Here is a 16,350-nt window from a genome sequence, read left to right as displayed (position 1 = left end):
TTTCAGAACGTTGTATCCTCCACAATAACAAAGCAACTGAATGCAGCATGGATACCTCATATATATAGTTATTTAATGAATATTTTACTATTTTGCCAGTAACTTCATATATGATTACTATCGATATTAAAAAACTGTGGTAATTTAAGAAGTGGTCAGTTGCAAGCATTAGCTGACACCACTATTGAAAAGAGTGCCAGAAGACGGTGCCATCAAGCAGACATAAATAGTTATTTAAATAATATGTAATATTTTATTCTCATTTAATCTGAGTGCACTTGTGTAAGAATGTTAAATTATTTATTAATGAACAGACATTTTTTTATATTTATTGTAAGTCGTCTGAGTGTGACCGAATGTTAATTTCTTTCTTTCAAAATGGTTCTGAGCACTTTGGGACTTAACTTCTAAGGTCATCAGTCCCTTAGAACTACTTAAACCTAACTAACCTAAGGACATCACACACATCCATGCCCGAGGCAGGATTCGAACCTGCGACCGTAGCGGTCGCGCGGTTCCAGACTGTAGCGCCTAGAACCGCTCGGCCACCCCGGCCGGCTATTTCTTTCTTTGAATATTGTTATAATATATTAGGTCAGTCCATAAAGGGAGAAAGCTGAGTCAAAATCATCTCTGTAGATCCTCTGAACGAAGTGTTTTTGGTGCGGATGATGTTCAGCCAATGAGAATTAGACAGTGGCGGAACACTGCTGGAGACAAGTGGAGACAGGTAATTTTTGAATGGTCCACTCAGAGGAAAAATTCTGGACACTTTTACGTTTAATCTTGAAGAAGGCAGACCCGTCTTTGGTAACGTGTGTTATTTGGTCGAAGGGCAATGAAGATCCGCTACAGTATTTTAACTCGTGAGATCCGAATGTACATTAGTGCAGAGGTTTCTTTCCGCTTGCGTTACGCAACTAACAATAGACAGAGTATGAATTCTTGTTCGGTATCTCTCGTATGTTAACGTGTAAATTTGAATTATTTTGAGATGGTGAATATCTCCTTTCTGCCCCCATTCTTTCAACGTGCTTCTTCCATTTTGTTATCCCGTATTCTATTCTTTCATTCATTGACAACGTATTTAATTTTTGATTGAAAACAGTCTCAATTCCAAAATTGTTTTTATTAATAACATTCACGGGTGTTGCCCTTGTGAGTCATCATTAGATTACGTAAAAATATTGTAGGATAAGCTTTATCCGTCAATTGCCGTTGAAGGGCATTAAATAAGAAAAAGAATAAGAAGCGTGTGTATACAACACGCGATCGTCAAATGTCTTATCAGACTCGTGAAAGAGCTTTACATGTACTAAAGCAGGTTCAGCAACCGCGTCGGTTTTCATTCAAAAATATTCATAACCGGTTGCTGCATTAAGTAGCTAAAATGGGGTACAACCGATATGCATTTAATTCGTTCCTTATTTCTGAATCCTTTACTTGATCTCTCAGAGAACATTCCTTTACTTTTCTTAAAAATTTCATTTCAGCTGACCGCATCTTTTTTTTTGGTATTTCTTATTTACTGTCCTGTTCTCACTTAGGTATGTGAACATAAATCTTTCCATTACTTTATAGAATTTTATCTCTGTTTCTTTTCTGATTTTATTGGCTAATGTTCTATGTATCATTTGAAACTTGTTTCGCTGGTTGGAGATGTCATTATCATATTGATCAAATGGATTCCAATCCATCTAAAATACTATTAACTTATATAACATGTTAATCGCTGAGAGTGAGATAGCTGTTTAACTGATTTACCTCTCAACATTATTTTAGAATGTACTGTATATTTTCCTTTAAAGGACATAACTTTCGTTTTATTTTCTGCTACTTTGGAGTTAAAAACTTTGCCTATTAAGTCTGAGTGATGTGGAGCAAATTTAGATCATTCTCTTCCTTTTGTAAAATTGTTTGGTCATCAGCAAAGAGGAGTATTTACACGTGTGGTTCTTGGAATTAATTTTATTCCTAGCCGAACTTCTTGTTTCCAGTGTCTAACAATGTCATTAAATAAACTGCGTGAGGGACTGGACCCTTGTCACCCTCCTCTGTCAAATGCTATTGGTCCTGTTCTCTTTTTGCCTGTATTAATCAAAATTTCGTAATACAAATACATATTTCTTATCAGCTGTATTAAATGTTTAGGATAACCCCGTCGTTCCATTACATTCCACAGCATATACTTTTTCACTCTATCGATGGCTTTCTCATAATTTGCAAATGCAATGTAAGTCTCCAGATTACGATCTCGTCGCTTTTCAGTTATCTGCCGCACTAGTGTAATATTGCGACAGCGTGATCATCCTATCTGAACCCACTTTGTTCCTTCAGTAAGAAAGCACCAGCTATTCTTTTCAGTTTGTTATTGATTATTCTATAGAGTAGCACGAAAATATTAAGCCACGTTTACGCTAGTGAATGAACACTCACAGAATAATTCACTAGTGTTCAACACCATTTGTTTATGCTTGCGTAGACTGGTGGAAACGGTAGACAATACGAGAGAATGAGCATCTCAGCACACTATGAAGGGTATATTAGATTTTTTTGGGGGGGGTGGGGGTGGGGGTGGGGGCGACTACAGTCGTCAGTCAGTGCAACACTAACTATAGTCGCGATGCACAACGGTGATATTCAAAAAGGACTTCTCTGCATGGTGAGCGCATTGTTGATAATGATGCCAGCAAATTAGCGTGTCCAAATTTTTACGCGACCGTGAAATTCGTGGTGGTTGTGAACTTACCACTGAGTTGCCAGTCTACCCTTCCTTAACGTTGCTCCAAAACTTTACATCTGTTTCTATGGGCGGTTTTTGGTGGCTGCTCCCAGCAGTTGTGGTAAAATTGCTCTTTTTGACCCAACAAGCAGTTGTGATGTCCATGTCCTTCCATTAGCAGCTTTCAGGCAGAAGACAGCCGAGCCATGCAATAGATTGAGGTACATCAATATTCACTTGTACACCAAATCAAGAAGAACGCATTCTGCAGGCTGTCAAAGCTATATCGGTGTAGTATATGATACGTCGTGCAGGACCACATGGGAAGTAATGCATAAGCTGATCCTGTAAGTATGTCACCAGCGCTTGGAATGCCTTTTGCCACCAGTCACAATCACAGAAGAATTTTTACTCTATTTTACAAGCTGCAAATCCTTGTTTGTATATTCACTTCTGTTTACTCACAATGCACCATTTGGAAGACATGAAATAGCAAGTATTTGCAAACTGCGTGTCTAGAGCCATTAACATTTTCATTGCACAGTTTTGTATAACAGAAAATTATTCAGAATACTCTCGTGGATTTCTTACAATTTCTACCTCTGCAATTAAGAGAAGACGAATAGTTTATGCATGATACGATCGACGTTCGCCAGATCTCAATCATTTCGATCGCTGTCGTATGGATATGCTAATACAACTGGTTAATGCAGTGGATATTCTTCATGCAGAGTGCTTCGTCAACCTGACATGGGTATCTCCGAAGCTGTTTAATAACGTCGGTGGTTGTTTGAAAGTGTGTGGTAGTCCATACTCCGTCGACATCATGCGAAGTAGGAGACAAGTTTCCAGTTTCACTGTAAGTCAATCGAAAATAGTGTGCACCAGTCGTCTAAGAAGTCTGCTGTGTCTATTCTTAACATTACACTAGATTCTGAGTTGTTTAAGTAGTGCAACATTTATCTAATTGTTTGTATACATTCTCCTAAAAACAATTTGAATATATTAAGTAACTGATAGAGGTATATCAGAAGATATTTTCTGCCTTAAACAATTCTCAGACCATCATTTATCCACAACAAAATTATATTGACAGTTCATTAGTCATAACGTAAAATACAGATAGAACTATATTATTGATGCTAATATTTGTGTAGATTTCAACAAATGCAGACTGCACTGAGGAATGACATCTATGAAGAATGATTCGTTACTGTAATAATGTTATTATACAGGGTGGTTCAGCTGCCCCTACCACAGGGTTTTATGCAACTCGCAACACTTCCAAATACCAGGTGCAATGTTGTCATATTCACTCACTTGCTATATGCAAACTATTAGTCCTACAGAAAAAATGTACAGTACCTTTATCTAGGAAATTTAATGTAGTTAAATTTTGCACTGAGACATGTTTTTAGTAGAGGCCGTAGTTTTCCAATTATTCAAGGAAAACTCACAAAAATGACCTGCAAACTCGCTTTTGTACTCAAACTTTATTATTACGGTATGTTTTTTAATGTTTAAGTACCTCTACCTACATTTTCTTTCTTTTACAAGAGTTTACCAGCAGTTTTGTAGGTTTGTGGCTAATAAAAGGGCAAAATGAAGTACATCTGCATTTATTTATCACATTTCCTTAAAATACTATCGTAAAAGGTGGATATATATTGTGATTTACGCCTTGCATATGTAAGATGCAACGACAGAAATGACGCAAATTTTTTGAAGATAGCACTCGAGTGTCAAATGTCTATGTGAGATGTTCTCGGGGATGGTACTCCATCGTGTGTGAAGCACATCTCCAGCCGTTGTTGGAATGGTACCTCCTCTAGCAGGACAGACATCTCGTTTGATAGGACCTGACAAATCCTTTCACCAGTCGACTTGTTTGGAAGCATGTAATCTTGTGTTAGTCTGTCGCCAATAATTCCTGCCCATACATTAACTGAAAATCGGCTCTGACGCCTTGATTCTTCATTGCCTGTGGTTTTACATCAACCCACACTTTTTGGTCATGAGAAGTGACACTCCCATCTCGCTTGAAACCATGAAAAGTGACACTCCCACTCGCGTGAAACCAGCCTCGTCTATGAGTAGTATCCTCGTTGTGAAAAGTGGATCTTGACCACATCTTTGGAACAGCCATTGGCATAACTCTATTCCGGCATGCTGATATTGTGGCTCGCACGTTGTACATGATATGGATGTAGCAACTGTTCAAGCACGATTTCCCATACTAGAGGATGAGTAACCTCGATAGACGCCGAAATTCTACGCACACAAGCTCCATAATCTTGTCTCACTCGTTTCAACACTCCTGCCTCGACAACAGGAGTACAGATGGTGCGAGGTCTGCCACGATCCGCCGCTGTTGGAGCTATGGAACCGAGTCTGCTAGTCGCTAGAAAAGATGGCTGAATAATTATGCAGATGGTACCCTACATTCTGGGTATTTTTCAGCGTAATTAACACGGGCTCGACGGTTGCTTCCAATCGCCAGAACATCACAGAAGAATATCGCTGCCATTTCCCTCGTGGAATAATAGGTTTCCACTATCCTGGTAAGCGCAAAGATAAAACTACAACGTAAAAGCTTTTCAAAAACGTATCAAAACACAGACTGGTTCGATTAGAGCTAATGTGCGCGCTGTACTTATCCAGAACTATGAATATGGGTTGCAGTAACAACACCAACAGATGTTTACTGCATGCTGTATCCACGGACAATAAAAGAACTGCACTACTGGCCATTAAAATTGCTACATCACGAAGATGACGTGCTACAGACGCGAAATTTAACCGACAGGAAGAAGATGTTGTGATATGCAAATGATTAGCTTCTCAGAGCATTCATACAAGGTTGGCGCCGGTGGCGACACCTACAACGTGCTGACACGAAAAAAGTTTCCAACCGATTTCTCGTACACAAACAGCAGTTGACCGGCGTTGCCTGGTGAAACGTTGTTGTGATGCCTCGTGTAAGGAGGAGAAATGCGTACCATCACGTTTCCGACTTTGATAAAGGTCGGATTGCATTCTATCGCGATTGCGGTTTATCGTATCGCGACATTACTGCTCGCGATGGTCGACATCCAATGACTGTTAGCAGAATGTGGAATCGGTGGGTTCGGGAGGGTAATACGGAAAGCCGTTCTGCATCCCAACGGCCTCGTATCACTAGCAGTCGAGATGACAGGGATTTTATCCGCATGGCTGTAACGGATCGTGCAGCCACGTCTCGATCCCTGAGTCAACAGATGGGGACGTTTGCAAGACAACAACCATCTGCACGAACAGTTCGACGACGTTTGCAGCAGCATAGCCTATCAGCTCGGAGACCATGGCTGCGGTTACGCTTGACGCTGCATCACAGACAGGAGCACATGCGATGGTAAACTCAACGACGAACCTGGGTGCACGAATGGCAAAACGTCATTTTTTCGTATGAATCCAGGTTCTGTTTACAGCATCATGATGGTCGCTTCCGAGTTTGGCGACATCGCGGTGAACGCACATTGGAAGCGTGTATTCGTCATCGCCATACTGGCGTATCACCAGGCGTGATGGTATGGGGTGCCATTGGTTACACGTCTCGGTCAGCTCTTGTTCGCATTGACGGCACCTTGAACAGTGGACGTTACAGTTCAGATTTGTTACGACCCGTGGCTCTACCCTTCATTCGATCCCTGCGAAACCCTACATTTCAGCAGGATAATGCACGACCGCATGTTGCAGGCCCTGTACGTGCCTTTCTGGATACAGATAATGTTCGACTGCTGCCCTGGCCAGCACATTGTTCAGATCTCTCACCAATTGAAAACGTCTGGTCAATGGTGGCCGAACAACTGGCTCGTCTCAATACGCCAGTCGCTACTCTTGATGAACTGTGGTATCGTGGTGAAGCTGCATGGGCAGCTGTACCTGTACACGCTATCCAAGCTCTGTTTGACTCAATGCCCAGGCGTATCGAGGGCGTTATTACGGCCAGAGGTGGTTGTTCTGGGTACTGATTTCTCAGGATCTATGCACCCAAATTGCGTGAAAATGTAATCACATGTCAGTTCTAGTATAATATATTTGTGCAATGACTACCCGTTTATCATCTGCATTTCTTCTTGGTGTAGCAATTTTAATTGCCAGTAGTGTATTTGTCCTTATTTGTTTACTCCATTCTGTAAGTCTTTTGCAAACACCAAAGAGCTTGCAGTGGAAGAGATGTGTCTCACAGTAATAAAGTTGAACAAATGCTCATAGCTCTTACGGTATGCATTTTAGAGCCCACGTTTACTAGACTTCCTGTCTTGTTTCCGGTGTGTACTACCACTCCCCAAAATATAGAATCATTTATCTAACACTGAGTGTAAAGTGAACCAGAAGTAGTTGCCTATCATATTAATACTACTCATTATTTACTGTTAGTACACTTTACAAAGGAAGGCTACAGGGGCTACTTCCACACGTTAATCTATATCCTGATTCGTTACACACACAGCAAGGCTCTCTTTCACCATGAGCTTTGTGGAATAGGATGTGGGACTCGACTGAATTAATGAGTAAGCGCTCACAAAAAAGGAAGAAGAAAAAGAGTGCCAGCACATTGCCTAGCGGTCAGAATTCAGCCTCCTTCCGTCCGCAACGTTCATCACGCCACTCTTAAATCCTGGCTACAGTGTCTTCTCTCAGTTCGCACCACATACCTCTGAAAGCGACACAGAAACCTCGGTGTTAGTTACCTTTCTTGCCTTTGAGATGGCTGTTCTGGAAGTCTGATTAATAGAAAAAAACAAGGCATTTGAAAAAGAAATGGTTTATTTGAGAGTGGTTTGGATGTGATACAGAAACTAGGGAGTAATAAGTTAGAGGTGAAGCTGTGACAGGTGCTGGTGAACTAGGAGTGCAGTTTGGCCATGGAGCAGTCTGTCCGGTGGACATCGTTGGGCCGGTCGCAGACGCGCAGCTGCGGGTTCCAGACGGTGCCCTCGTAGCAGCTGAACTCCACCGGCTTCCCGTACACGCACCGGTAGTACTGCAACACACACACACATACAGTGTCACACATACCAACGAAGTAAGCGGACAATTTACTAGCGTTCACGCAGAGTTCTCTGAGCGCTCAGAATTGAGGACCGAGGTACGAAAGAGAGTTTTTCCCATAAACAACCAAAAAATGAGTTTTTTTTATTGAACAGCTCATGCCGTTTACAGTTGTTAAAAATCTCTGTTAATTAATATCTCACACCTAGCATCTTCGGCCATTATATTAAACCCCTAATGTTGAATTGCCGACACTCCAGTGCCAGATGAAGCCGTCCCACATCGAAAGATGGGTGGACTAGACACACTAGGCGATACATGGAAATGTGTCCTATCTCCATGTCACAATGAATCGATCTTCGCTGTCCAACACCATTCTCTCAGAATGAACATGTAAACTTCTACATGCCACATCGGAAGATGAGCCTGAAATGGCTCTATAAGCAGTTCATGAAAAAGAAGTAACTCGTCGCAGCTAGCTATAGATAAATTTCATTTATTATACAGTCATCGCAATTTACAGAATCCATGATGGATAAGATTAATTAGATACAAAAATCAGAAGGAGAATTTGAAAACTGCAATAATTCTTCGGCTTATGATCCATAGAAGGAAGCATAAGCGGCCAAAGCCTCTATTAGATAGGACATAACCACCTGTGGCTAGCTAACGTACACCCACAAGCGACAACATCGACAAGCCCCTGCAAATCAACAATATTGACTGGATATACAAGCTGCTATTAAAGCCGATCAACAAGCTACAGCAGGGAAGTCTACAAGCTCGCACACTAACGCATAAACAAACCATCAACACTACCCTACACGGTGAATCCGATATATGACCTGTCGGACACAAGATGATGATGAACCTAAATTTTACAGGTATGCTGACGCCGACCGAGAAATCGACACCGGCACCCAGTATCACCCGCTGAGCAACACCAGCCCACAACATCAAATGTATCAACCTGCATGATACCCACTACTAACTAAGCCTACTCTTGCATGACCTGTCGCAAGCAGTAAGAAAACCGCTTCTGCTCTTACGACCCGACCCAACTATCGAAGAGGTTTTTTTCCCTTGGCACTTTTTTTCCGTGTCCGTAACAGACTGGAAGCGTGTATTTCCGCTCCCGATGGTCATCTTGAACACAACCTGTGATGATCAGTTGTCTCGTCACTGGTCAGCAATCCACATAACTAGTGTATGTACTTATGTTTTTGTCGAATGTGCGCTACCACAAGTATTGTGCAAGTGTTGGTGTAGGAATTTTTCAAAAATGATATCTCGTAAACGTCTCGCACTAGCATCCTGCAAGAAACACCACTGATATTCTAATTAATCCTACGTTTAGTTTGTTAATGTCAATAGGCAATTTTCATTTAAACAGTGTATGTTTGCGCAAAAACACATTTTATAAGTGTTATTACAATCTGTTGATTGGCTAACAGTACGTGCCCCTGACTACCAGTCCGTTCTGTGAAAACCGCATATCAGCAGCACTTTCCATTTCCGAAATGTTTGCGGGGCAAGTTTTAGGTGATTCACCCTGTATAGGTTGAATTTGGTAAATGGGGACAAACTGCAGGAAACGGTCGCTGAAGGAATAAAAAGCAAAAAGGTCATACGGACATCTGGCAGGAAATTCCTTCCAATGGAGATACACCCTCTTGTAGGTTCAGGTAAAGGATCTGTGACAGTGACTTCGATATCAGCACCTGACAGGTGACCCGTCAGATGACCGTGTGGAACATTCTTCGTGACAACTGCCACTATCCGTATCACAAAAAATTAGTCATTCCCTTAAAGGAGCACCGGCAATGACCGGTCGTGTTTGTTCGAGGCGCTGACCGCACCGTGAAATGAGTTTCGCAGTTTGTTCGGTGTATACGACATCTCTACAAGGAAAGGTGTCCACTCGCATGCACGTAACATGGCACAAGATCAGGGGTCGTATAAAGGTCCCAAATGAGAAGGGCCGAGCACAAGTGTCACGCTTTGCAATGGCAGTCGGTTTTAATTTCTGACATCGGTGAATGGAGGTCCATCTCAAACAGTTTCCGAGCAAACGTTGCAAAGAGAACTAAGTTAAATGTACATATGGAGTACGGGTACCTCGCAAAGCGCCAGTTTTCACAGCCGCGCGTGTAGGTCTTAAACTTGACTCTACGGCGACGGCGTTGTCGCTGATTCGTCGCATAGGCCATGGGATTTCTGTCATCCATGGTGTTCACAGATGATGCTACATTCATGAGCGGCGGGACCGTCATCCTTCGCAGCACTCATCTGCGCCTGTGGAGAATCCCCATGGTACAGTGGCAGCGAACCATCAGCACCAGTTCAGCCTATTTATTGGGCGGGGATTATTGGCGACTTCCTCGTAGGGCCAGTCATCCGTCCACAGCGCATTACGGACGAGGCATAACTGCACTTCCTGCGGCTGATCCTGCCTCCCCTGATAGAAGGTGTATTCTTCCTGGTACGAAGAGTAATATGGCTAGTACTCGATAGTGCTCCAACTTATTGCTCTCTTGAGTGGGGGCTAAAACACTAACACATACGCAGCGCTCCCACTTGTATGGTGTGTTCTCATGTGTGGTTTCAATCACCGAAACCTATGCCGTCAAAGATCTTATCTACACCTTCAGGTGAGTGTAACTGCCTTGGAACACATTTCCAGCCATATGGCAATATGATCTTTTTCGATCCCTGCCCTCTCAGGGACGGTTTCCTTCAGTTTGTACCCACTGAGCAAATTCACCCTGTAGAAAACTAGAGGCCAGTTGGCGTAGTACAGTTGATTCTGGCCATCTTGCCTTTCAAATTTAGCACATTTATCAGATGAACTTCCGAAAAGTTTCTACGCCAAAAATAACAAGCGTTATACCATGGCACTCATCTTATCAAGATCTTTTGAATGCCGTAACGAAGCTGTATCGTTCATTTAGAAAGCCATATTTGCTTCAATTACTCGTTGATGCGTGAGCTAAGAGGATTAAACATTCAACAAAATCTCGTGCTCCCATACATACTATCGCTCGCCAAAGAGCGCGTTTCGATACCTTGAATCCATCATGAGGTAAAACTGTTATTCCATCTTATTTGACTCATTCTCCATACAACCACTGTCAGAGGACGTTGGGTGCAGGTTCTACTTTGAAATGAAGAGACTGGTACAGGAACAGAAATTTGGCTGGCTGCTCCGTGCCAGGCAGAACACCGATGACGGAAGCAAGTGTAAGAAGACAAGACAGCTGGTGGAGGGAATGGGATGACGCACCTTGCTGCAATCGTGGTGCGGCACGAAGTCGCCGTCGCTGCAGTCGATGGCGGCCGGCGGCAGCTCATTGTCGTCGGGGGCAGCCGGAGGCGGCTGCGTGGACGGTCGGGAGGCGGTAGTGGTTCTCCTCGTCGTGGTCGTGCTGCTCGAGGAGGAGGGGGCGGCGGTGGTGGTCGGCGCGGGTCGGCGTGTGGTGCTCTGCGTGGAGGCGGCGGTCGGGCGGCGCGTCGTGGTGCTAGCGGGGGCGGCACCGGGCTTCTTGCCGTCGCAGGGGGGCGGCCGGTCCCAGTCGGGCTGCAAAAGGGGACTCGCTTAGAAGCGCGGAACGTGAGTTTCGCAACAACGATCCGTCGGCAGACTACAAATTCATGTGCCTTCAGCTACCGCAACGATAACACAGCTCGACATGGGTTCTGTCGTTTGGAAAGTAAGTCGTGTTCTTCACTAACTTGCCAATCCTGAAAATGAAAATGATTTCAATTTTTTTCCCACCATCCTCAGTTGTCTCTGCACAGATACCCCTCCTTACAACTTACTACTGGCTTCGAACTCTACGTTATGCAGTGTAATTTAAATTCCAATCACATACTTGCAAGGTATAAGCGGCTCAGAGCTTTTAGCAGTGATCCGCTACTGCTTCTCCAATATCACACAAATCTGAAGTCTTTAAATTCAACTAAATACTTAGGGATTACTATTACAATTAACCTAAATTGGAACGGTCACTCAGATAATGTTGTGGGTAGAGCAAACCAAAGACTGCGATTCATTGGCAGAACACTTAGAAGGTGCAACAGGTCTCCTAAAGAGACTGCTTACACCACTCTTGTCCGCCCTATTCTGCAGTATTGCTGTGCGTTGTGGGATCCGCATCAGGTGGAACTGACGGATGACATCAAAAAAGTTCAAAGAAGGGCGGCTCGTTTTGTATTATCGCAAAATAGGGGAGATAGTGCCACAGGCATGATACGTGAATTGGAATGGCAATCATTAAAACAAAGGAATTTTTCTTTGCGACGGGATATTCTTATGAAATTTAAATCACCAGTTTTCTCCTCCGATTGCGGTAAAATTCTGTTGTTACCCAACTACATAGAGAGAAATGATCATCACGATAAAATAAGAGAAATCAAGGCTCGGAAAGAAAAATTTAAGTGCTCTTTTTTCCCGCGCGCCCTTTGAGAATGAAACGGTAGAGACACAGCATGAAGGTGGTTCATTGAATCCTCTGCCAGGCATAGTAGAGTAATCACGTAGATGTAGACGTAGATCTGGTTCCGCCTGAAGCCACACTAATTTTCATATAGCTTATCCTCAACCACTACTCGCACCCTACTTTCAGTAACACCTGGGAAGATTTTGTCCAGAACTACAGAAATGTGGCAACATTACGTTGTCTGTAGGTCAGTGAAATAGAGGGGGATAGTGAGATTCTAGGCTGACGTTCCGTTATCCCAGCAGAAATCGTCTAGTTAGTGTTACAGCTGGAAGAAGGTGCTTACATGCATTGTTGTGAGTGGTTTTATTTCATTGAAGCCATGTTAAGAATATCAGGAAGGCAGCGTGTGAACAGCCCAGATACGTTTCGTTGTATCTATGGAACCTACATGATAAATACAAGACGTCCACAAATAACACAGTTTGTGCAGGAATCATATTTTGCTTATTTCGGCATGGATCTCGGAGATCAGAACAAGCCATTTGTTTGTCGATGATTTTTATTTCTTTATGACAAAACTGACGGGAAAACAAGAAGAAAAATGAACAAAATCTTGTATCCGAACTTAGATTCGGCTATTAGACCTGTCCCTCATGGTCCAGGTCTGCCAATCTCTCTCCACCAACACCAACGATACTTTTGAATTCTCTGAACCAGAGGTCAGTCAAGAAAGTAGTGAATATGATTATTCCGAGTGTGGTACCGATAGCAACCCATAACCTCTTACTCAGACAGAGCTTAACAATTTGGTGAAAGACTTGGGACTCTCAAAAGAGGGACCTCAACCCCTCGGATCACGTCTCAGTGAAAATAATTTACTTGCGCACGGTACATCACATTCAATGTACAGAAATGGTGATAAAGAGTTTAGGGAATTTTTTTGATGAAGGTGATTTAATGCTGTTTTCCAAAGACGCCGCCGGCTTAGTGACGAAAGTGGGATCTCAGAAGTATGAGAGTAAGCAATAGAGATTATTTATAGAGTCTTCAAAGCGAAGTCTGAAAGCAGTATTGTTACCTATTGGAGATGAGCTAGGATCCATTCCAATAGCGTACCACGAAAGTACTCCTTCAAAATGTAAAGTATGAAGAACCTCAATATCTTGTTGGGTCATTAGCATTGGAGTAGGAGAGAGTGTTTAGGCAAAACCTATCGGGCGATCAAAGAACATTGTGAATGAACATTTGGTTGATCCAGAACGCATTTTCCTGCCTCCACTGTGCATCAAATGAGGACTGATGAAGCATCCTGTGAAAGCTCTGGACAGCACAGGAAACTGTTAGCCAATTCCCAAATATTTCGGCTGCAAAATTGAGGGAAGGGATATTTATTGGACCAGGTGTACGTGAGTTGATGTCTGATAAGCACTTTGAAAATAAGAGACAGAAACAAAATAACAAGCTTGGAGAAGTTTAAAAAATGTTGTGCGTCGTTTCCTTGACCAGAATAACAGCATGATTACAAGGAAATAGTGGAATATATGCTACAGTCATTTTCTAATGTCAGAACATTTGGCTGACACACCAGAGGAACATGGTGAACGTTTCCATCAGGAACTTAAAACTCTGGAACATCGCTATCAAGGTCATTGGAGAATAAAAATGATGTCTGGCTACGCTTGTGTATGATACGTGAAGATGAACTGACACACAAAAGGAAGGATATCGAGCGTTCATTCGTGGGCAAACGTCCAACATAATGTATGCTTCTTCTAATTCATATGCCTTTCAAGAGTATGTAGTTGCATTCCAATTTCATTTGGTACAGACTTCGACGACGACGTTGATGAGGGTGGTGGTGCAAAGGCTGACGTACTGTGGAGAAACTGGCTTTAGATTCATGATGAACGGAGTCGATTTAGTCAGAAGTTCATATTTTCGTGGAAACCACACACAATAAGTCAACACTTGTCGACCTAGGTAATTAACTGCGCTATAGTTGCGAAGTCTAGAGACTGCGTGAAATAATTTTGACAGACTGCTACCAGTTGCATTTACATTTATTTCGTGTTTAATTTAACATAACGTTAAAAGTTTATAGTATGATCTGCTCATCTTCAGACGTGTATACGTACATACACACGCACACACACACACACACACACACACACACACACACACACACACACACACACACATACATAAGTTTCACTTCTCATTTTGTTTTTACATGAGGTTTACTACACTGTACTAGTACCTAACATCTCAATGTATATGTGATTCTTATAGAAGGTTTGTGCATGATACTCGCACAAAAATTATAACGAGCTCGTTATCTTGTATTTATATAGTGATGTTTGTATCCGCAATAATTTATCAATCACCGAAAGAAGAATACTTTCCAAATGCTCTAAGGTAATTTGAAGTAAAACTCTTCCCAATCACAACAATTGTGTTTGATAAATTGTTGCAATTCAGATTCAGAATTTCACACAGAAATACAAAATGATCACAATAAAATTGCAGATAATAGCACGATATGCACTGTCACTAAATTTGTAGAAAATAACTAATTTAACCATGGACAGGTCCCCGAAGGACACGAGGGTTTTCTGTGATTGGACGTAGCACTTCCTTCTGCTCTGTGATTGGAAAGATAGGAAATCAGAGGTAATGTATTTATGTAGCTCATACAAAAAAAGGGAGAGTGAGAAAGCAAAGGCCAGTGTAACATCAGATACAGGTTATTATTTCTTAGACTAAAGAATAATTTTGTAGCGAACCCCAATGTTGGCATTATTTTATGTAAATAATTTATCCCCAAAAATAAATTTGTACTCATCTTTGTTTTCAGATGCCACATCTGAAACCACACATGAAACAACAGAACAAATTATTTAAAGTATCAGACATGTGCCACACAATGTAGAATGTTCGTCTGATTCAAACTGATTGAAATTAAACGCGACAAAGATTCAACTAACGCGGTGTGTGAAATTCTGAAGTCGTATTCAAATAAATTAGAAATTACTTGTAAAATTTAGACTCTTCACGAAAGTAATTCTGTCAGACTTTTGGGATTACGTTTGGGAAGTAAATATCTATCATGGTCCACATACATTCACACTCCCTGGCAAATAAATCAGATAAGGTTGCATCTGCAGTGACAATACTGTATTTGGTTACTGACAGGGATACTTTCAGTGCACTACCACAGATATTTTGTATCTATTGTAGGGCATAGAATTATTGTTTGGAGGTAGCAGGCAGTCTAAATAGAATTCTGTCACTACAAAAAAGCTGTGAAAAATATGTGTTGTGACCACTGTATGGAAAGCTAAATATTTCGCATACTTGTATTCCATTATTAATTGTTTCTCTTCATAAAAAAAGCATATTTCGTTGCAGGAAACAATTTTCAATATTTGCAACATATTTACAAAGAGAGACTCTTGTCACTTCCACACAAACAGGTAGTCAGACTTCACATTACTTCCCCATGAAAATCTATAAAGAACTAAAAGGCAAAATATTTCGTAGTATGAAATTAGTAGTTCCAAATGTCAAAGTTATTCTCAATCCTTTTGTAGAAATGTTATTATTCTGTGAAATGTTTTAGTTCTTCGTTGAAAAATGTAGAAAATTTTCGCTGGGGGCTGTAATCAATTAGTAATTTATGGTTTTAAGATTATACATAATTTGTTTCAGTTGTATTTCTGGTCTTTAAGAAAATTTTGATGAGTCTCCTGTACATTAGTTCACTGATTTAAATTTGTGTGGAAATATGATAGCAAAACTGACTTTGGTGCTGAAGTCTCTGAAGTGTTTTACTCCTTCAGGTTTTTTTTTTCTTTTTACTGTCCAGTACTATTGCTGCTACGATATTATCAGGCATAGCTGTAGAGAAAAATATAATTAATTTAAAATAAAATCTTCTGGGTAATCAAGCCTCTTTAAGCAACCTCTTGAAACAACCTCTTTAATATTAGACGTTTCCAACCCTCTGCTGGGATATTGTTCAGGAGCGTTTCGCTGTCCCCAGTTGATTCAACAAGCTGGGAACATCAGAAGACTCCTTACGAATATCCCAATAGTGGGATCAAGACGCCTAGTACTGAAGAAGAACTTTGACGCAGAAAATGACGCTTCGTG

At 41.6% G+C, this 16,350-nt stretch overlaps 1 protein-coding gene across 1 annotated transcript in view; it reads right to left on the bottom strand.

Moving 5' to 3' along the window:
- Positions 1-7,513: 7,513 nt before the first annotated feature.
- The window catches only part of LOC124622411 (endochitinase), an 85,738-nt gene continuing 76,901 nt past the window's right edge, over positions 7,514-16,350 (bottom strand). Inside the window, exons 10-11 of the mRNA XM_047148099.1 lie at positions 11,040-11,333; positions 7,514-7,748 (exon numbers count right to left, since the gene is read on the bottom strand). Of these exons, the coding sequence (XP_047004055.1) occupies positions 7,611-7,748; positions 11,040-11,333 (432 nt within the window). The 3' untranslated portion in view covers positions 7,514-7,610. The remainder of the gene's footprint in view (positions 7,749-11,039; positions 11,334-16,350) is intronic.

The sequence above is a fragment of the Schistocerca americana genome, chromosome 7 (assembly GCF_021461395.2).
Source record: "Schistocerca americana isolate TAMUIC-IGC-003095 chromosome 7, iqSchAmer2.1, whole genome shotgun sequence".
Lineage (NCBI taxonomy): Eukaryota > Metazoa > Arthropoda > Insecta > Orthoptera > Acrididae > Schistocerca > Schistocerca americana.
This window is presented reverse-complemented; position numbering and strand designations above follow the sequence as displayed.